The sequence below is a fragment of the Acanthaster planci genome, linkage group LG10 (genome assembly GCF_054643075.1).
Source record: "Acanthaster planci isolate LZ-2023a linkage group LG10, COTS_SCS, whole genome shotgun sequence".
NCBI lineage: Eukaryota > Metazoa > Echinodermata > Asteroidea > Valvatida > Acanthasteridae > Acanthaster > Acanthaster planci.
Window position 1 is genome coordinate 15063808 of NC_141786.1, and position 23368 is coordinate 15087175.

At 42.1% G+C, this 23368-nt stretch overlaps 1 protein-coding gene across 3 annotated transcripts in view; it reads right to left on the reverse strand.

The window, feature by feature from the left end:
* Window positions 1–306: 306 nt before the first annotated feature.
* Window positions 307–23368, reverse strand: part of LOC110982964 (serine/threonine-protein kinase SIK2-like) — a 47146-nt gene continuing 24084 nt past the window's right edge. For all 3 annotated transcript variants that reach the window (XM_022241794.2, XM_022241793.2, XM_022241792.2), the window contains exons 7-9: window positions 12983–13106; window positions 11692–11909; window positions 307–11004 (exon numbers count right to left, since the gene is read on the reverse strand). In XM_022241794.2, coding sequence (XP_022097486.1) covers window positions 9286–11004; window positions 11692–11909; window positions 12983–13106 — 2061 coding nt within the window. In that variant the 3' untranslated portion in view covers window positions 307–9285. The remainder of the gene's footprint in view (window positions 11005–11691; window positions 11910–12982; window positions 13107–23368) is intronic.

Genomic DNA, 23368 nt, shown 5'->3' on the forward strand with positions numbered 1-23368 from the left:
CACACTGAATAACTCAAATTAAACGTGACATAATGCACCTTTCTGCAGATCCGGTCACATATTACAAGTCTATTTTAGTTTGGGGAGTATTCATTTTGTTGGTGGTAATGCATATGTAGCGCATCACCTTGTAGTCGTTCAAGAACCAGGGAACTGGAGTTCCCACCCAAGCAGCCTCTGTTGCTAAGAAGATTGCGCCCTCTCTTGGTTCCGATTGGGGCCCATTGTGTCTGCCATGTTGAAGTTACACTACCACCAAAAAAAGAAAAAAACACTGGCCCCAAATCAATACACATTGAAAACAAGTTTTTCCTGAACATCAAATGGCAGTCGGAACAACTTCTCTTTAATTTAATTCAGTACCATGTACAAACTTTATACATCTCTAAAACAGAAAAACAGAGCCCCTGTGTACAATGGAATCATCCATTAAAATTAACACATCTGCTCCCTTTTGCCAGCAATGGTAGACAGAGGCAGGAATAAGACCCCAAGTTAAATCTTTGGGCCATTCTATTATTGTAATGGGTAGGGCAGGTAATCAGCAACATGTGCAAGTACTTATACTGTTTAGAAAATAGCTTTCAAAACTCCATTAGAAATACCTCCAGCAGTTTTGGAAGATTCCATCTATATATACCGGTATATTGGCTTGGCATCTTGTGCATAATCTATATGCATTATCGTATGCCTCTTTCATACATGTACATGTATACTTAATATTTCACAAAATTCTGTTCATTAATGCGTCACTCATTGAAACACGGCCACTATCAAAAAGTGGCCGCTAAAATCTCTCCAAATTTATGCAACAAATTCAACCACATAAAAAGTATCTGTCGACAGTCATTACTTTTTCCTTTTTGGTGAATCCTTTTTTCAAACTATAGTATGTACTTAAAGGTGTACACTAAAATACAATTCTTTCTATCTCTTTCAATAACATAAACACAAATTTGGTATTTTTTCTTCAGTCAGTTTAAGTTGCATTCAAATCCACTCTGGTCAAGTCTCGTAATAACATTCACGTTTGAAATAATTTCACATCACCATGGCAACCTGCCAGATTGACAGAAATTGGTTATCTAGCAGTGTCTCTCCTTGCCCCATACAGCTGCTGCGTCCCCTGCTGCACCCTTCATATTCATCCCTGCACATTAGTCACGTCGCCGTGGCAACGAATGACATCAATGGGTGGCCATATCTTTTCTCTTTTTTTTTCACATGCGGTTGCTAAGTAACACCCACTCCAGGAATGTGGGTGCTTACTGGAAGTGGTGTGATTTTCGCCATTAATCTGAATGTCAGAGCAGTAACATGTATATTGCTACACCAGAAATATGACGAGTGCTGACAACATACTGGCAAGTTGAATCGTCAGACATCTGATCACCCTAGGCATTGATTCAGTCATTTGTAAACTTCTCTAGCTTTGCTTTGTGTGATGCCTAGCAACTGGGGTATGCTTTAATATTGCACATTTAATGACAAGAAATGAATTTTTTAATACAAGTATAAATTCAATGTAAGTTCCCATCAAAATGGCATCAGTGAAATTCAACGTAATACGAAACAAATGGCTGTGATATTCCTTCATTTACAGGCTGGCTTTTTCTATAGAAAATTATGATTTGTGACTGCCACTTGACCTCGGGGTAAAAAATGCAGCAACATCTAAATAGGCTTGGGGCTTATTTTTATTCTTTGTGGAAAAGCCTGTTTTAATGAAGTCCCACATAGTGTGTAGGCAGTGTGACATGTTTGGCATGTGGCCAGCCTGACAGGACTAATATCATTGGGCTTTTCTTGCAAAAAGACATTTAACGACACTGAAAATCTTTCCCGGCAGAGCATGATGCTATCCTGTTCTGCCATCATCATCCAACCGGCAAAGTAAATAGAAAGAATATTTCTTTGGGTTGATTTACAAATAGTTTCTCATCTCTGAATTAACAAACAACATATGCAGAAATCCTGGTCGTAATCTTGAACAACTCATGGCTAAATATGAAAAACAACAGCGACTTGTGAACTGTGTAAACGACATTTTAGAAACAGTTGTCCTGATTTTTGAGAAGTTGATAGGAAACCCATGACAGCTGATGATCCCAGCATGTGTGGAGTGATAATAGAAAACAACTTTATCAATCAGGTGGTTTAAATTTATCCCTCTTACAAACCTCAGTCATTGATGACTGGACACATTTTGCGCGAGCACGCACGTAAGGGGGTTAGTAACTTCTTTTGTTTTTCCCTTTTTTCCATTTTGCAATAATTTGAACAGAGATTTGTGGCAGCTTTCACACTTTCCTAGTTAAAGGGAACAGAACAGCACCGCTCCAGGAAAACTATAAATGCATTTAGGAAGCTTTATATGTAAGAACATCATCCAACATACTGAAGCTGAATCCCACAAAATGAGTCTTAAATACTTCTTCACTTTATTCTTTAGATGCTTGAAGAACGCGAGTCCTTTTTCATGCATCTCTCAGGTGGGTATTCGATAAATGCAGTCCTAGTATGGAAGTACATGTACACTGACAGCCACACAGGGATTGCACAGCATGGTTTTCAGTGGTTCCATGCTATGTGAAAGGAATGGTCACCGAGTACCAAGTGCAAGGGGTCTATTGATTTCTGGTGTGCAAATATCTGGCCATTCAGGCCATATTTTGTTGGATCGAGCCAAATGTTGCTTCCCATGCTGAACTTGCTGGAGATCTTCACTGTACTCTGCAGAACTGTGCAGAAGATTAACAGAATTGTACAGCCCTTGATTCCCCCTTAAATTCCTACACCCACCCACTCACACATTAGCAGGCTATCCACTCTAAAACCTAAAACAAAGTTCACCAAATATCTATTTCATAATGCTATGACAGAATGACATCATATCACCATGGAAACTAAACAATGCCACAGAATTCTTCCAAAGTGATGGGCCAGCCCATTTTCATACATATATTATAATAGTTTTTACACACTTCCAAAATTCACCCACTTAGTCCAGGAAAACATCCTTACCAAATCAAAAATCATTTTCACACAACAGTAGCATGTTGCTCAATAGTTAGAATTACACTACTCAAAAAAAGTCAAGGACCACTCTATTCTTATCTCGTAAGTTTTTTCCAAGCAATGAGTGGGGTCTAGTTCTCTCATTTTTTTGTTTGTCCAAATGGTGTCTCACTGGAATGAAAAAATTCAAAAAAATGTTTCAAAACATCAAATGCACGCTTTCAGCAGTAAAATATCTCATATTAAAAAGTGTATACACAAAATAAAAAGTGGTCCTCAACTTTTTTTGGAGAAGTGTATTACAACACACCATTTCACTACGCAGTCTGAGCCTGTCAAATGTAGTCAGCCCAAAACTATGCTACAGGATGTGGTAAAAGGTGATCACAAGAATTATCATGTGCGGTGTGCACAGCGTGACTCAATTCCCAAAAACAAACACACTTATTTGCAATGATCTCGGTGCTTTGCTATTCAACACCGGACTGTAATGCCACAAACGTTATTTTTTGTCAACGCATACCTAAGAATTCGTGCTGCAGAGCCAAGAGTGGTGGTGCGTACATGTATGTTGAAGCACAGAACAGTTCCATATCAACCAAAATGCCGCAGTTTCCTGCTATGCATGTATTTTCCTTATAGTATCTCCCATTTCAAAGCTCTGCGCACAGGGAAGCTTCACGGTGCATTGGCCTTCAATTTGCCTGAAAACTGGCATCAATGCATGTATTTGGACACATCAGCTGCCCACACTGTTTTGCATACATGCATGATGTTACGTTGGGCAATGTGATCATAGCTACTAATCTTACCAGCACGCTGGTACCATTTGGTCAACTACATGTACACAGGTAGTCTGCTCACTAATTACACCCTTGAATGCTTATGTGCCATTTCCCTGCAAAATCTATGCTGTCTTCTACTCTTTTACAGGGTTAACCTCACAATGCTGAAGCAGGAGGCTGAATGGTTGAGGTGTCTGCACGACCAAACAAGATGTCATGGGTTCGATTCCCTTCCAAACAACAAAAGCACCAAGTACAAATACAATCCTACACATGGGCAATATCAGGCCAACTGCAATGCATTCACAAATGCTTGAAATAAATCCGATGTACTACTCACACCAGAACACACGACTGGTCAGACTTCTTTTCTGTAGGGAAACTTCCTTGAATTTTCAAGAAAAGCCAACGAGCAAACCCGGCAGATTTCCCCTTATATTTTCCCACATAAGATTGTCCGTACTGTATGGTTTCCTGACTTAGCTTTCCAATCCCAAATGTACACACTTTGCCATTCCCAAGAACACAGATCAAGGAACCTGATTGGCTGAAAGTTGTCAACTTCAATTCGTCCACTATCCCATGGCATCAACCTCTTTCCCTGTTTTCCCATTAAAACTGCACTAACACCAACCTCATCCCCGGCTTGCAATCAAATTAATTTTGTCACATTTCAACACTGAAACCTAAGTTTTCCCCCTTACCCCACAAACACCTAGAGGAAATTAGTGTCAAGCTTCCAACTTTTGAATATTTCCACTCCTGTGCTCGATGTACAAAAACCAGAACTAGAAATTACTAGTTTTGAAGGAAGTGTACACACATAGTGCCTGCCAGTTTGCAGCAACAAAAATTAATTTCATGTACACGTATGATCCGTAATTCATAAAGTGTCATTCTTGCTTCACTCTCAGGTATGTGGCGTCTCCTGCACTAAGACGTGCAACCACTTGGTAGACTCAGGGGAGCCTGCTCATAATTCATGAGAAAGAGGTTGATGTTAACTGTCTTCAGGAAAGCCTGCCTTAAAAATAATTTCATTCCCAATTTTTCCTCTTCTGAAGTCCTACTCAATCATTAAAAGCTCAACCATGTCATCATCATATAAAAACAACCAGTAATCTGCATAATTCAATTAATTAAACTTGGGTTTTAATTAGTTTGCAAAAATATACAAGTTTTTGTCATTACATTAACAGTACAACATTATATAATACACGTTCCCGTATTTTCTCCAAAACTATTGGAAGAATTGTCTCTATGGCAATTTGCTCATAAGCAACACCAGAAGTAATAAATATTGTTACTCTCTCAGCAACTCAAGTGCAAGTTAAAATTTACATGCGTACATCAACTGCGTTCCTAAGTAACTGAGTTGCTTTTCAGTTAAATTCCTTCAAAATTAAAGTCATGTTATTTTCAAATAAGGTGCACAATCTGCAACCAACAGTACAAATATCTGATATTTCAAAAATATATCTGTTTTTTGCGAGGATGATTCGTGGCTATCGTGTTAATTGGCAGGTGAGTCTACAATGTACATTTGTGGGTCACACCAAAAGGTCATACTGAGGTCAACCCCAGGTCACTTGGCTTGCTGCCAAACTGCTTTTCAGTGCTTGCATTGTTGTGTAGGTTTGACCGATGCAATGAAAAGAACAGAAGACATATAAGTTTAACGACGCAGAAAATCCTGATGATGTTGAATAGACAAAAATGAACTCCCATGATGAAGTCTTTATCTGTAGAGAATCGTTATGTCTGGTATACCCTTAAAAGGAAAAAGGTAAATGTACCTCTCTCCCATTTAGGGGTAGGGTTGGGGTTGCACTTTGGGGTGGTGCAATTCCCAAAATCTCGGCCATCTTACAGCAGATATGTATTAAATTTGGAGCCAGCAGGTCAAATGAGTTGTCATCATTGTAAATGTAACACACACATGTAAGCTCAGAAACTAGCAAAAAACAACAGAGCAGGATGTAACAATCTCTGCAACAATCTTGCCAATGTATCAAACTTATTAACCCTAACTCCCTAGGGTGTGTGCAAAATCATATTAAATTGGAGGATTCAGGACTGTTAGGGTTAAGGATGGCACATATAGCAAACAATATACATGTACCATCAAAACTGGCAAGGTAGTGATACCCGCTCCTGTATGGAAAATGAGGAGATTCTACAAGCCCTCCCCCCCGCTCTTGTTGGGTAAGTTGGACTTCTTAATCAATATTTGACTTCTTATTCAGAGCGTGGCAATAGTTGGTCTTCAGAATGAGAGAATAAAATTGCATAATTCATGTGCTCATCTGAAGGCTAGCATCCAAGCTGAGTTCCTACCAGGATGTGACTTTATTATCCACCAGATTCGGAGCCCAAAAGTCGGGTGGTTATAGGAGTTGGCAACATTTTAGATAATGCCTTCGTGTACCCATATAATAATGAGGGCATTGTCCAAACTGTTGCCAAAACTCAGTATAACAAACCAAACATACAATGCACAATTGTGTTTTTTTTCTTCATTTCAATTCAGAGAACAGAACTTTCAGATTCACCGCCAAATCAATTCAGTGTCATGCATGCCACTATCTGGCAACAATAAAATCATCAACTTTGTCAACGTGGCCATTAACATGGTGGCCAATCTTGATGTCTTGATCACTACATCTGCTTTTCTGATGGGACGCCAACTCATCTTGGATGAATTTGAATGTATCATCACATGATACATGTATCGTCACATGATACATGTATCGTCACATGATATATGTATACCAGACATTCGTTTTCTTCAGTATGTCTCTGTTCATACGAGCCCAAACACAAGTGTTATTGCCAATGGATACAGTGTCCCTACTCAAATTAACATCAACTACGGTTGCTGCGCTGTACGCTACAAAATTGGTACCTGTGGTGTCACACACTCGGTGCTGTATGAAAAGCCTAACAATACAAAATTCTTCAAATACATCGACTTGCTAATAAAACGTCTCAATTCAACAGGTGGTACGCCAAAATATACATCACTTTAGAGGATGTTTGTATCACAACACACAATAAGCCATTTTGAGGATCAGGACGGTGGTCAAATGTGTGCTTGGAAAAATAAGGTCTGAGGTCAAGTGTGCAGGTCTCCACTCCAGCCTCTGACCTCTTCAAATATCTGACCTTTGACCTCTGACAGAGTGGGCAAGGTCAACTAAGCTTACACACAGAGCATCCCTGAGCTAGGGATGGCTGTTCATGTATGCTCAGTGACAAACAAGCACGACAGTGGGGATGAGGTTAAACCCGAGTCAACTCATGGAAGTTAATCAAACGCACCCAGTGAGATGCTAGCTGGGAATTGTGGCAATGCATGACAGGAAAGTCTGCCTTGGGGTGAAATCTGTTAACTACGGCAACAATCGTTCCTCAAAAGTGACTGGAGTAGACAACAAACCTGTCCTCAACCTCCAACTTGTAAAGGACCAATGCTTCACTTACATGTAGATAGGGTGCAAACTATACTGGTACGTCCGTGTGCATGCTACTTCCTTGGCCCAGACAAAAATTGCTTCACTTCATGGAAATGCCAAAGTCTGTCCTGAATCTTAAATATAAAATGTTTCAGGCTTGTTGGCAATCTTGTTGGTACTTGATGTCACATGTATAACAAATTTTGGTATATTATCACTTGTTAAACAGAACTGTGTCAATACTATGGGCAAGGATAAACTCAGTGTTTGATGCAATGTGGTACTCATGTGTACATGCCTCTGACAGTTTTGTTTCTCTGTTGAACAAAAGGCATGTGGGTATTATTTTAAGTTTCAAATCTACCGGTACCAAAAACACAAGACATATTTCATAGTCATTGGTGCTGAAATGGTGCTGCTGTATGATCACCAGGACTTTTACCGTCCCTTTTGTTTTCAAATCTAAATCAAACAAATCCAATCTGGCAAATTCTTCCAAACCTCTGTGACAAACGCGGTCACTGTGCTATAGACTAATCCCAGGAAACGCCACGGCTACATGTACAGTGTGACTGCACCTGACGTTCATGCGCGTATTTAGCAAATCGAGGTCGACATGGCACATGGCGTGCGCATACTTCGTACCACCCGTCCAGAAGCGTAATGCCATGCCCGTATTGGCTTCTATGTCTGTACATAATAGAATACTCTCTGTGACAGCGATGGTCCAACCAACACTGTCTGTGGTGCCCTCAAGTTGCCACAATTACAAAATAGACTGTTCCCTCTATATAATTATGTCTTACAGTTACACATCCACCAACGCCAATCACATTTCTCGTCATGCATGTCCAACGTGGGACTGTGCCAGTACTTGCTCCGTAGCTGTGAGGACATCAATGTACTCGTTATTACACTGATTTTCTGGGGGCCAAAATCATTACCTGCACAGAGAAACGTCCCCAAAATTCAGTCCTACGTGGTAATTTGCCTAACAATAAAAACTTTGCCTTAACAAGGTGAGGGCCTACCCATAGATGTACATGTTCTGTGCACATGCCTATCAATACTCGATGACTTACACCTACATGTATCTCCCGTTTAATGTTGAGTACACTATACATGTATATTAACTGTTCTGGTGAATGACCTTAAACATAAACAGACTGACAGTCACCCAAGGAACTAACAGTAACATTGATGATGACTGTGATATAGGCATTCTTAAGACATGAATGTGCTTAACAAAGCCCCATTCTACACACACTTCGTTGTTTACGCATTACACAGTGCTGTCCTAGAGTTACGGTAACTTTAGCACTGCAGGGCACAAACGGGTGTAAGTAGGAGTACTCTTCTCTCTAAAAACTCAACTACATGTAGGTGGCCGATGGTGGATGTAACTCACAAAAACTCACCGAGGGGGAGAAAGCGGTGGTTGCCACTTTTCAATAGAGTACCGAAGTGAATACATCACGTGCACAATTAGTGTGTAAAAGGCATGAGCGCGTGAACCAACACGCGCGCATACTCCATTCATTTGCACTGCACATTCTGGTTCACAGTGACGTCACACTTTGGTACTCTAAAACTTTAATTTGACCAAAACAAAAGCACACACAATGAAATGCTGAATACAATGCTGCTAACTTGCACAGTATGGACACTCCTGGCACAAGGTCTGAATGAGTCACTGAGTGAGTTGTGGTCACTCCTGCTCATTAATCAGGAAATAACTCAGGTGCACTATCTTCTGGTCTAGGACTGTTTCTTTCTTGAGTCAGCAAACTGCAACTGAACAGTGATAAGCCTTTGACGAATACACATCTGCATCAAAACTTGTCAAAGCCTTTCTGCATTTTTTACTGTTTTTTTCCCCCATTCCTTAGTACAAAAGATTTCAACAATCCATCAGTGACAATCTCATAAAACTGATGCTCAGTCTGCTTACAATATGTCATTTGTTGAGAGATTCAGGCAGGTTATTTTCATTGAAAGTTTTGGCAAGCGTCAATTGTTGCGAGAAGCTAGCATGGTGTGTACGAGAAACCTGACTGGCTTGTGGGGCCCTCAGAAGTGTCCATACACTCAAATTGAGAGTTGTCAAAGCTGTGATGGGTCACGGGCAGGCCAAAGTGGAGTTTGGAGGCATCCCTGTTGCTATGGTGACTGGATTCCTGGGAGAAAGTTCCCGGCGGTGTGACGCTGCGGATTGGCTCCTCCTTCATGGAGAACTGCGGAAGCACAGGGTGCTGCTGCGCCTGCTTGTAGGAGTCGGCGCGGTTCGGGGGAGGCGGCCGACCGTCAAAGCTCGGCTGGCGCTCCAGGTGCAGCTGCTGAAACTGCTGGCTGAGCTGGGACTGCTTGTGCAGCTGCTGCCGCTTCTGCATCAGCCGCTGCTGCATGAGGTGGTGCTGCAGGCTGCGGGCTGGCGTCACTCCCCGGGACAGCTCATCAAAACTGCAGCCGGTGCCCTGCGCCGGCTCCGTGTGCATGGTGTGTTTCATGGCCTGGAAGTGGTTCTGCCGCTGGTTCTGCTGCACCTGGGCGGGGAACCGGCGCCACGTGACTGGCTGCTGCCCGACCTGGCACTGCGAGTATGAGCCGCTGTCAGTGGACTGCACCGAGTCCATGTGCTGCAAGAGGCGGCCGTGGTGCTGCTGCATTTGCTGCTGTTTGGCATGCTCGGCGATAATCTTGCAGTCTGTGAATTCGCCTCCTTGTTGCTGATCCAACCGGGCATGGAGCTCACTAATGCCCTGAGTGCGAGGCAAATTCTTGTGCTGGGGGTTGAAGGAGTCCTGCAGGAGAAGACCGTCCGAGGCGCGACGGCCTTCCCTGAAGCTCGTTGGGGACTGACTGCCAGTTCGCAATAACGTCTCCGTTATTCCTTGCCCCACTGGCGGGCCCCCAATCATGTGCTGCTCTTGCACTGTCGGGGACAAGTCGGGTGAATTGCGCTGGCTCCCTGAGCCCAGCTGGAACATCCCTTGCCCCAAGCCCTGAACAAAACCCTGTGAGATCTGGGCAATCTCCATCTCTTCCTGAGAATCAAATGAAGCCGACAGGTCCTGCGGCTCGATGCCAAAGTCTGACAGTGTGGGCTCCATGCTGGGCGTCACCTCAAACGTCTCTCCTAAGGTGTGGCGACGCTGGGCCATCAGCTGCTCCGTGGGTGTTTTGTCCATTTCACCCTCGCTCTCGGGCATGTCCACCTCCACTCCCTCATCGATGGACGTCACCACCATGTGGTTGGGCGACATGGAGCGGACCTTGCGGAAGTTCATCCGGGGCAGCGGCTCTAAGAGAGTGCCGCTGACCACTTGCGGGACGCTGACCACGTCTCCCTCGCTGAAGATGCAGGTGGGCTGCTGCAGGATGGGCTCTTTGCGTTTCCGCTGCAGCGCGGCATGGGCGGCTTCGGGTTTGACTCCGGCAGGCTGCGACGCCGGTTGGACAGGCCGGAAGCCCATAATTGGTTGCTGTTGCTGTGTCGGGTGGCTTCCGAGTGAGTGCTGCTTGATTGGGCTCCGGCTCTGCTGCGAACCGGGGACGACATGGGGTATGTGGGTCCCCGTGCCAATGACCTGAGTCCGGAGAATGGCATGGTCAGAAATAGAACTGGGTCTACGTGACCGACTGTCCACTCGTCCCTCGACGGGAAAGCTGCAGCGATGAAGTTTAAGTCTTTCAACTAGGAGGTAGTAAATAGCTGTGTAGTGATCATAGGCATCTCTCCGCAATGACTACAATAAAACATGTCCAGGGCAGAAAATAAACATAGATAGTTTTGTGCCAAACAGAATAAGACATTTAATGGATAATGGGGGTTAGATAAAACCTAATTGATGACCAAAACACAAGGCTGACTTATTTCTCACACACACAACTGCTGCAAGGTCTCTTACTACTTCTATTTTTGACTTGGGCCTTGGAAAGTGTCACTTTTTCACCAGATCTTGGGCTTATAGCTGTGTATTTCACTGCCTGCTGCAGCCAAAATAAAGGCCACTTCATGGTTGGCTCAAAATTGAGAACAAAAGTGATGTTTATGATGTCAGCTCTACAATTAAACCTTTCATAGCGGGAGCCGTCCACAGCCGCGGCTTTGAGTGAGGATTAGTGTATACCACACATACAGTCTATTCACCATGCAGCTGCTGGTTCAATGGGGCCTGCTGCTGGACAGAGCTTTGTATGCTGGGCCTCCCGGCGTGAAGGAGTTAATGGTGCATTTTCAAAAACAGAAAAACAAAACCCCACATATACTTCAACTCAGGAAATTTTCACTGCACAGCGTTTCATGACTTTCAAATTTGCTTTGCTGAGCATTCGCCCAAGGTACGGATGGCCTTTATGCAGATACACGGCACCCTCTATTGCTCATGCACACCTCTAATGTCTGTGTGCACATGCAGGTCCATTGCACTCACCTCTATCGTCCGCTGCTGGTCAATGCCCAGGCTTTGCATAAGACGCAGGGCCTGCTCGTTGAACTCCCCGACGGGCTTGGGGATGTCGGAGACCGGGCTGGTGACTGGGGAGGGCTCCCCTCCTTCCATTTGCATCCACTTGTGGTTCTTGATCTGCTCGATGGTGTAGCGTTTAGCCGGGTCGATGACCAGCATCTTACGGATCAGCTGCTCGCACTCTGGAATTTAATCATTATGACGCAAGCCAATCTGATTCATTAGGCCTGCTGCTTTTCTGTCCGGTGTCCTGGTACCAGTGCACTGTATTTCTAACCAATATTTCCCCAGCACAGTTTTCAAAGGCAATAACTCTGGACAGAGATGTGGGTAACTTGGGTTACCGGGGGACACAACACACGGATCCCAACCCTGACCCTTCATGACACATTCATGGCTGTAATGCTCCTGATCATTGCACGTTTCTTGATAACCAATTTATATACAATACTGCATGTGCGGTGTACCGGTCATGCCTATATTGTAGATGTGTCCATTTATACACATACTCCTGAGAGATGGAGTGAGGATTTTGTACACATGTGTACGGTTGAAATGGCTAGTAATTAGCCTGCTGAGCAACATGAAAAGGCCATGTGAGACAAGCCAGATACTCATTACTCATGTTGGTTATTGAGAGTAAAAGGGAGAAAATTATCCCTTTCCGCTCTTAGAAGTTTGCAAACTTGGAGCCAAGTAAAATATTAAACTTTATCCCCAAAAGCCGAATAATGCAGGTCACAATTTTAGAACCGGAATTGCACATGCGGGATGTACGTGCACTTGTAGTCTGCTGAGGACAAATAAATACAAGTCTTTTGCAATTGAAAGTTCTGTTAATGGGAATGCGAGATTATGCCAAAAGAATTTGTGTTCACATTCATATTAGAATTTCACCAGGTTTGAAAAATATTTTCCAACTAGTGTAAAAAGGAGTGACAATAGTTTCCTGCTAGTGTGAAAAGGTGTAAAATGCTTTCCAAATTTGTGAAACGAGATTAAAATGTTTTCCCATTTGTGTGATAGGGCGTGAAAATATTTTTCCATTCGAAAGACAGGGTGTGAAAATGTTTTTCCACTTATGTGAAAAAGTTTGTCCAGTATGGGAAATTATTTTCACATATTGTGAGACAAAAATGAATTCCCTTAGGGAAGTAACAAGTGTGGAAAGAATTTCCATTCTCGGCCTATCTCTCAATTGCAATGTGCATATAAACGTACTCTGTACACAACAACTTTAGGCTTATTTTCTGACCTGTTGACATGAAGAATGGTATCCTGAATCTTCCGGCCAGGACTCTCTCCTTCAACTGGGGCAGTGTGTTGGCATCAAAGGGTAGGGCTCCGCACACGAGCACATACAGCACAACACCCAGACTCTGCAGCAGTGTGGAAGATAGGAGATGGAAACCAGGGACACGTTCAAAACTTTGTTGCTGACTTCAAGCCTTAGACCCAATTCTGTCTCTCCTAGAGCTCTCATTGTGAAAAGAAGATCAAAGCACAATTGTGACCCAAGTTGACCAAATGAGTCTCAGGCCCCTAGAGCAACTTCTGAAGGCCTTGAAAAGAATCCTGGGCTATAATATTCACTAGGAATTACCCTTAGTATTTGTCATCCACATGATGCCATTTGCATCATGATGCAAAACTGAGTGGTACAGATGTACGTGAAAACAACACTCAGTTTGAGCTCTTTCCATTGCAAACTGAACCTATACGCCTCATTTTGTGGGATTCGGTCGCAATTGAGCAAACGTTTCACATCCAGCTCATTGTACATGTAATTTTACAGTGTCTGATTTTGCCCAAACATAATCATGTACAATTACATTGTGTAATCTTACACTGCATTCCCGGTACCAGCACCATGTACATTTACATTGTATGTAGTCATACAATGAAACCGTATACAGTCTGCATAATGTGTACGGTACAGTCGGAGTACCACTTCATTGAACACAACAAAATCTTGGCCACTATGTGTACACATGAACCAGTAGTAGGACTTACAATGTACTGGTCAAGGGTAAATTTGAAATCAACTACCATATACAGGTAAGCACATGCTACTGTCCCTTTGTATAACGAAAATTGAAACGTCACCTGGTCACTGTGACGCATATGTGTACCGGCACATGTACATGTACGTGTGCATCATATTCCCTGCCTCAATTTCTATACATGTACAACAAATACATGCAGGTCAATAGTACCAATTCTTATTTGTTCTAGTACAGCTGTTAAGAGTTGTCACAACATCTACAGTTTCTATACCCCTGAGATTTACTCATTTGTCTACCCCCCCACCACCAAGCAAGGACGGTTCGAATTCCCCTCCCCTTCCAAAGTGGTGGTGGCTAATTGTTGCATCACGGTGTACAGCCAAGATACAGTGCAATGTACAGTGTACGGATAAATGAAACAGCCTGGGAGATGCATAATGCATCTCCCTGGTGCTCTAACTGAGAAACTATAATGTTCCTATGGATCCATCACGTTGTTGTGTTTCTGTGTATTAAAGATCTCGCTTGGCCGAGGGATTGCGGGAAAGGGTTAAATGTCGCCTGGCTGGTATTTAGGTTAACTATACTGCAGTCACAGCGTAGTGCACGAGGCGCTGGCCGCAGCGGATTGCCGGTCAACGACAATAAATAAGCGGCAACGGATGAGATGTCAGAGAGGACAGCATGGGTCGTTTGTAACGAGACTAAAGCGGCAGACATTCTGCTGCATGGAAGGCATGGAATCCCTTTCTGATTACTGGGCCGCTAAGTAGCATCAACAACTGATGATAATAAAAACGACGCTGCTCATTACAAGAAGTCTGATGATATCTTGACAGCTGCCTCACTGTTTGCTCGCTGCAGCTAGCTTTTAGAAGAACTGCCAGCAACATTTTCCTTTATCAAAATTTCTTTACTTCCTCCGTAAAATTACATTTAAGCAGCGATCTTTTACAGTATCCTTGTCTCCATAGGGTCTCATGCAGTCACATTCATCCTTTAATTATTCCAGCGGGGAAAAAAATCAGTTAACTTCAAGTGCTACATAACAACGTGCACTGGCTGCACTCACTCTGTAACTAAATGAGTCGCAAGTCACCAGAGCCACTTTTGAGTTTTACTTAGTATTTATAGATAGAGGAATTTTGGAGCTCTTTTTTTTGATGTGCCACTCAGTTTGGTATGATGGACGTTGTGTAGAAGTAGATTTTAAAATGTTGAGGGTTCCTATATATTGCTAAAAGGCCTTTATTGGCTGAGGTGACATGTGACTCTTGCAGAGCGGATTGTACTTCATCCCTGGCTAACCAAAATGCAATGTATTAATTGTACATGTACATGTATGTACCAGGGTAATAGATGATGATGTCACTCTTTGTTGCGTGCTGTGCTACGAGAGCTTGATGGATTGCATTCCATGGGAAAGTGCACATACCGGTATGTGTATAAAGCGTGACGTCAAAGGTCTACATGACATTCATGTACATGTACAACGTAGCCCATACTGCCAAGACTGCAGTGTACCTGGTCTACAGTCCATAAGTCAACTGAAATAAAGCAGAGATGTGTGGCCATATTTCTCTGCAGATGTTCTTTTTTACCTGACTCATGAAAAATACGCGGAAAACTAAGTAAATCTGGCAATAGTGCTTATGGTAATTGGAATAATCCATTTGTTGAATATTTAGTGTGCCGCAAGTGCTGGTTTTCACCACTGTGAAATGGTGTGTAAAGTCACTTCCAAAAAACTAGTTTTTTGAAGTGTTTTTGCACGGGTGGGAAATGATGTCAGCAATATTTCTCACATTGTTTCAAATCCTGGGAAATGAAAATGAATTTCCCCAGAAAAAGCAAAGGGGGAAAAGAATTCATCTTAACACCACTTCATGTACAGTCTCTGAGTATAGCGATGTTCATGTACTGTACATGTGTAGTGTATTAAATACAAAAACTACTCAGTTGAGACTGAGTAGTTTTCGAGTACCGGTGTTTTCCCTTCAAAACTTAATTTTCACCAAACTGGAAATGTACGGTACATGTACGTCTGAAATCTTCAATCTATTTTCTAATGTTACCTCTGTGCTTTTACCATCCAAAGCCCATGTTGTCCAACTTTGTTCGCTCCTATAAACCATTAGATTTCAACGCACGTACATGTACGCCAATTAAAAAAAAATTGCAAAGCTGACAGATACATGTACTAGTGTCTGTAGCTTTGGAAAGAGTTACAATAAACCACTACATGTTGTGCTGTGACTTACGCAAACTTATTATTGCTCTTATTTTGTGGAATGGAATTTACCGGTGCATGTTCCTTGCAATGCAGGTATGTACCTCTGTCCGTGTACTTGTACATGTGTGCATTGAGCATGCTGGTTTAAATCATCAGCTGCATCACAAACTGACGTATTGTGGATAGTTGCCACACCACGAACTGACAAATCATGGATACGAGTAGTTGCCACACCACGAACTGACAAATTATGGATACGAGTAGTTGCCACACTACAAACTGACGTATCGTGTATGGTTGCCACACTACAAACTGACGGATCGTGTATGGCTGCCACACTACGAACTGACGGATCGTGTATGGTTGCCACACTACGAACTGACGGATCGTGTATGGTTGCCACACTACGAACTGACGGATCGTGTATGGTTGCCACACTATGAACTGACGCATCATGTGTACAAACTCTATACGTATAGATGGTACAGTACATCACCTAATGGCGCACTAAAACTATCGCTACACACGTCACTTTCTGGTGCGAGTTACATATTGCCATGGCAAACAAATGTACGAGTTAACTTCAGTTAAAAATCCCAAAGCAAGAAAAACTTGGTGATTACATCCGTATTGTCACTGAAAACGTGGAAATGGGACCGTCTTCTAAGAAAATTGTCAACATCGATCGTCAGAAACGTAGGCCTAATATAAAAATATAAAAAACATGTAAGGCAGTCCTTACATGTGGTAAAGTAATGTACTGGTTCATGTACCATGGGAAGAAGAAACCCAGACCTCAATGAGACAATATGGAAGGGAAAATGTGCGGGTTGTTCTGGGCAGAACAGCCATTAACTTCCTGTGGTGGCTGGCAGGATGGTTATGGCTCAAAGAAATATGGCCAAGCTTAATTGATTTTTCTTGTCATTCGCTGTGCCGTTAGATGTTCAGTCAGTGCATGTACAATGTATGTGCACATGTTAAGGGGCACTTTCTTACGTACATGTAATGTGCAACCTCCAAACATGAAATGCACTTGTATACATATTTAATAGTTCCAAAACACTGCTTTACAGTGTAGCCAATCAAGATGTCTAGCTGGAAGCAGAGGTTGATTTCTTCAGATTTTGTACATGTATTTCAACATCAACTTAAAATGCATGTTGTGCCATGTACATGTATGTGGAGACCCAGAGGAATGGGTTGAATAGGTCTCCACAACGAATTTCTAAAGGTGAATAGGTCTCCACAACGAATTTCTAAAGGTGAATAGGTCTCCACAAGGATTTCATGAAACTAATATTTGGAAATTGCTCAAAAAGGAGAAATTTTTAATATGTAAGAATCTGTTGTAAATTGAAGTGCTAAAGGGACATGCGTTCAAAATTTCAGTCCAAGAGAGTGATTCATGTTGAAATGGGAGCATTTTGAAAACATCGCTTCACACCCGACCGAATAAGTACTGGAGAACAAAGCCATGTCTCCACAAGGATACAAATTTCGGAATGTGTGTACATGTGTACATGTGTACATGTGTATCAAAAGTTCTCTTAGTTTTGTTTCAATTAGGCAATCGTGGATATCTGGATTAGAAATTTGGTCCTGTTGTTCATTTTTGGAACCTCCAACCGAAAGAGGTCAACCAAAGCAAGGAACTTTTCAGAGGGTTTTCATATCAAAATATAGTTTCCATTCCAGTCATTTTCAAAGCATTCAAAAGGACTTTTCCAAGGTCGTTACTGGTACATAGATCTACACTATACATGCACATATCAAAATATAGTTTCCATATCAAAATATAGTTTCCATTCCAGTCATTTTCAAAGCATTCAAAAGGACTTTTCCAAGGTCGTTACTGGTACATAGATCTACACTATACATGCACAGTACAGGGTACATATTCACATACATGTACATGTACAGTGAATGCATTCCCCCTGTTTCTGATGATGAATCGCAAGAATTTTAGAGGATTTCACTTTTATGGGTATGGTGAAATATTTTTGCACTTAAAACGAGAGACATACTGGGTCATAATGCTTGAGACATTAGTCAGTTGATCAGTGCCATAGTCTGGTAAGCCTGAATCCCAATTACTGCTCTATTCTAAGCACTGTGAGCTGGACTGTGTTGCAGAAACATTAACCAGCCTCTGTGGCTGCCTGAGTCACACTCTCCCTGCATTCCGGCGAAACAAAATATCGGTGAACTTTAAATGTTACGCTGGGGCTATAATTCATCCCTGGCTAACGAAAATACTGCACTTTTTATCTCTCTCTGGGTCGCGGCTGCGTGGGAGGCTTTCAATTATCTGCAACTGGCTATTATGCCCATATAGCTCGTTTGTCGATCTGCCTTTAGTCCACTGTTCCCTAATAACGGTCATCAGAGAAATTGACACCCGATTCACTTCAATGGTGTTGACAAATGTTAACTGCATGGAAAAAGGACCCAGCGAATTGTCCACCTGGGATATTTATAACTTGTGTTTATTTACATTGAGTATTTTTCGTTTGTTGTGGTTGTGTGTGTTCAGGCCTGGATTTCTTGAGACATGGTTTTTATGGGGGGGGTCGTAAAGTAAATAAAATGACTAGTTTTCTTAAAGCCAATGTCTTCTCGCATTGCGCATTCCTAAGGCAAATACTGTACTGTGAAAATGAGTGTGTGGCAAGAAAACAACTGATACAGTACATTCAATGCCCAGCACCTGTCTGTCGATCTCACAAGATATCTTACCTTAGCATCATCCAAACTTCAGGGCACAATTAAAGTGAAAATCTGACCCATTCTACAGTAACACAAGAAGACAAGTCGCCGGAGCCACTTCTGAGTTTAAGTCCTTAAAAAGAATTTCACATGGTGGAAAGCAATTGAGACCCTCAATATTTCGCCCTAATGTCCATTTTCATTTGAAGCTGAGCAACAGTAAAGGTACATGTACAGAAAATAAAGCTAAAAGTTTGCGTTGATGGAGGCTAAACCAAACAATGGAAACTACACGTAGTCCACCAAATTGCAGAAAAAGGAACTCCAGACTTATTTTGTGAGGCAAAGTTGCACAAATAATTGGATTTATTTACAAGCGCACGCCAGTGTGCCTATTCCGTCCTCCATAGTCAGAGTTAAATTTTAGCTTTCAAATAATTACCTCATGTGTGCAAGAAGAAAAAAAATCCTTTTCCAAACATGAAAGCACAATGGAATTTTCTGGATATGCTGTGTATACATACTGTACAATTACACATGTACAGTGTACATGGTGTATAGACCACTCTCATTTTGCCTACCACTCGTAGGCAAAATTACTTGGCAGAAATAGCCTTTTGGTTGGTTTTCAATGGTACCCAGTACCTAGAATTCCTTCAAAATGGACATTTGTCCAATTAATTTAAATGGGGGTTGTACAGGTATTTTCATGCAGAATGTGTTTATCTAGAGTGTTTTGAAACATGTGGCTGTGCTGGATTTTGAACACTTTGGAAATTATTCTTTTACTTTCATACCGACGGCCAACCATAGTTTTAGCAGCCACTTGTAGGAACACCATGACACTGACGTCAAGAGAGCAGGCATATCATGTACATGTACATATACATTAGTAAAGATACACTACATGAATTCATTTCTGGTCCCAGTGCATGTGCATTGTACATGTACAAGTGAAGATCATTACCCTGATATCTTTATCCCTCGAATTCTATTTGAATAACCACTTTGCGGTGAAATTAATCCTTGAAGGTTGTTTCATGTCTGTTTACCCAGGGCTTACTGGACTAATCTTCGGAGGGATTTTTCAGGGATTTTTAATGACACCAATGTATAACTTTCAATCATAACAGGATTATGTTTATAAGCCCTTCACAGATTTCTCAATGCCCAGTGGCAGACAACAGTCGGTGAAGTAACCAGATTTTTCACAGATGGCCAAACATCAGATGTTAACTGGACAATTGATGCTTCTCGGTGTGTTGAAAACACCTTGAAAATGTTGGTTCATTCCTCCGTGGTTCATGGTGAATCCAGGGAAAAGTGGTACAACGATTTCTTTTGAGAGGTAAAGATAAGCAGTGTACATAAAATATAATTCCATTGTGTCCTTGAAAAATGTTAACTCTCTGTTTAATAAAGAACACTATTACTAAATACTGTTAGAATTTAAAGATTCCAAATTTCTTGAATTTTTTCTTTGTTTTGAAAAATAATTGTTATGGTCCTTGCCAACTTTATTACAGCAGGATCAACTGTACACAATGTAGGGTAACCATATGCCTTGGCCGGTACCCATGTACATGGACATACCGGTACATGTGTTTAAGTGGGTTGCATCTTTTGAAAATGTATGTATACCCTGATGGTCTACATGTACCAGTGCATGCACACCTGCATACCGGTGTACATGTACATACACGTATGCATCAATGACATGCCAGGGGCTATAAACACTCCATTTGAAGTTGCACGTAACAGCGCAGACTTAATTGTGTCGACGCAGCGGGTAATCTTGCAATTATACCAGCCAGCGTAAGATATGCGTTGCCCCAGCAACAATGATGTCATCACCCTCAGCCGATCCACGTTTTAAAACTCGAGCGATTCGGTGCAAAACATGTGCCCTGCAAACGATTACCTTGAGTGAGTGTCTTCCTGTTTATTGTGAGCCTCTGAAACCAAATACACGCGGCTAGTCCGTCCCACGAAGCAATGCACTCACAATGACGTCTTATTTGTCAGACAAAATGTAATTTTGTTGTCTGTTTTCCTTTTTCTTTCTTCAGTCCGTTCTGTTTGTCAAACATTTGTTTTCCACTTAAATTGTCAGGGAAATTACTTTACTACTGACGTCTGTAAACTTAGGCAATTCGTTTGCCTCAGGGAGGAATAGTAAAAGAGGACAAATGGTTTCTTATCTCCCGACAAATTGCCACAAGCCTTTTTTCTTTCTTTTGAAAAAAAAAATTATCGATAAAAATATTCAAGGAAAGTTTGTGCAAGTACAGGCCAAGAATTAGTACTGGTACCCCAGCGAGAACATGTGTGCATGTACCGTGTATGTGCAATAGGTGTAAAATTGTAAAAACAGACTTACACGTATAACAAATAACTTTAAATGTTAATAGCCACCCCATCCTTTAATTTCTTTTATTCCAAGTCGATGTTCTGGAGAATGGCATCTACCCATATGCCTGAGGTAGGCCTAGTGGTAGCAGATTCTGTCAGCTGCACTCCGGCAGAATACTGCTTCCTACCTCGAGCAGAAGCACCCCCTCAGTGGTTGAAAAGAGCCATGCAGGTTGGTCGGGGGTGTTCCTTTTGCTGGTAGCAACATGCCCGTAATGTGTGCATTTCAATGTTATTTTGTGAACCAGCTCTGACCAAAGGATCCTCGGTAGCTAGGACAAATTGTGCCCTCTCTTGGTCCAGCTCAGGGCTCATCACAGGCAAGGGGGATGGACCTACATGTGCATTGTAGCTTTCACGATGGAACACATAGGTAACACACAAGAAGGTGCACACTGAATTTGACTGAAAGGCCATTTTTTGGCAATGTGCTATGGTCAACAAATTCTATTTTCCAGGAACTTACCGGTAAATTATTCCCGATGTTTAGTTGTCGGAGAAGAAGAATTATATCTGAGTATATTTGAGCAGTAGTTTTAATAGTGAACAGTGAATACGTCACGTGCACAATTAGAAAAGGCATTAGCGTGAGAACCAACACGCGCGCGTATTCCATTCATTTGCACTGCACTTTCTGGTTCAAAGTGACATCACACTTCGGTACTCTACATGTATGTGATCAAGACTGGAAATACATGAAACTGTACATTTATTATCCCAATGTGATGTACATGTAAGCATTACTCATCCCAGTAAGATTAAGCCTGATTATGAGCCCTTAACCCCTTCACACCGGGAAGCGGGGGAAGCGGTAAGAGCCGCTGTAAAAATTGAGATCCCTCAGCCCGCTTTTCAGCTATTATTCTCGGTCCACGCTTGAGTGAACACGGTGAAAGAAGGCAGACCCTGGCTCTTGTGTATATGGTAATTGGTCTTTGTGTGTAGCCAAGAAATGAAAAGGCCGAATTCGCATCATAATCACTAGCTTCACAATAGTCCCCACTTTGAAAAGAGGCAATGGGAATGTGGAAGCGTGAGTAGAGCCGCATGCCACCAAACAATGAGCCTTTTCACTGTGTAAATCAAAGCGTGCAGAGCACGCAGGGCCACAAACCAAGAATTTGCAGTTTGGCAGGTGGCCTTCGTGGCGAAGTGAGGCTGGAATTTTCTGCGTCGGCTTTCACAAAAAAGTCCCGGCGTCAAGGGGTTAAAGTACCAGGACTTTATAGGAAAATCTTCCAATTACCGGTACTTATGGTGTTAAACCTATTTACCTGTACATGCATGGGGGATAGTGGATGGTGATCATAATGAACTGTGTCGTTATAATGAGCCTACATGTACATTTACCTGAAAAAGTGACGCAGAGAAAAACTCTCAAAACTGAAAAACAATGTTTGTGATCAACTGTGCACATGCAGGTACTTATGAACAGCAACTTCACACTCCCAAAAATAACATTTCCATTAAATGACGCACACAAACACTGTACATGTACGGACATTGGCACCGGTACATGTACAGCCTACGTGTATCGGTACAAGCACACTGAATAAATAAACTTTTCCTAACAACAGAACACGCTATAAATATACAGTTATGCGATACCGTAGTTCTTAGAATGTTCTGCATAGTGTACATTGTACATGTACCGGTACATACATGTACAATGTCAACAAACTCTAAGTTCTACTAAAGAACCCTACATACTCAACCCCCCCCCAAAAAACCAACCCCGAAAAACTGAGCTCCCCATTGTTTGCTCTTCAGATTTTGCCGTCTGCTGCAGCATTTCCAAGAGGCTCCCATCTGGTCGCCGTGGTAACCTTAACTATGTATAGTAAAGGATAGCAAGGAAAAAGAAGAGTTCTAGAGAAGAAAAAAAAAGAATACTAGAAGGGAAAACTATGGGAGTTCAAGAGAAATTCAGTGTGCCTGGATGGCACACATACATGTACCGGGTACATTTACAGTACGGTAAATTGGGATCCGGTTGCTAGGCAGAATCGGCCATGTTTTTTTAGCCAACCAATAACAATGGGTGATGACGTCAATGGGTGGTGGAGGCCCTGTGGGCAATTCCATTATAAGCTGGGTAAGAGTGGGCCACTGGGCTTGGAAATGCATGCATAGCAAAATAATGTATGAGGCCTTACATATACATGTACACGAACCAGTAAAATACACAGTAAGGTCACGCACATTTTATGAAATGAAATTTATTTTAGGCTGAAAAAATTTGAAAAGCACAAATGACATGCTCCAATACACAGGTTGCAGC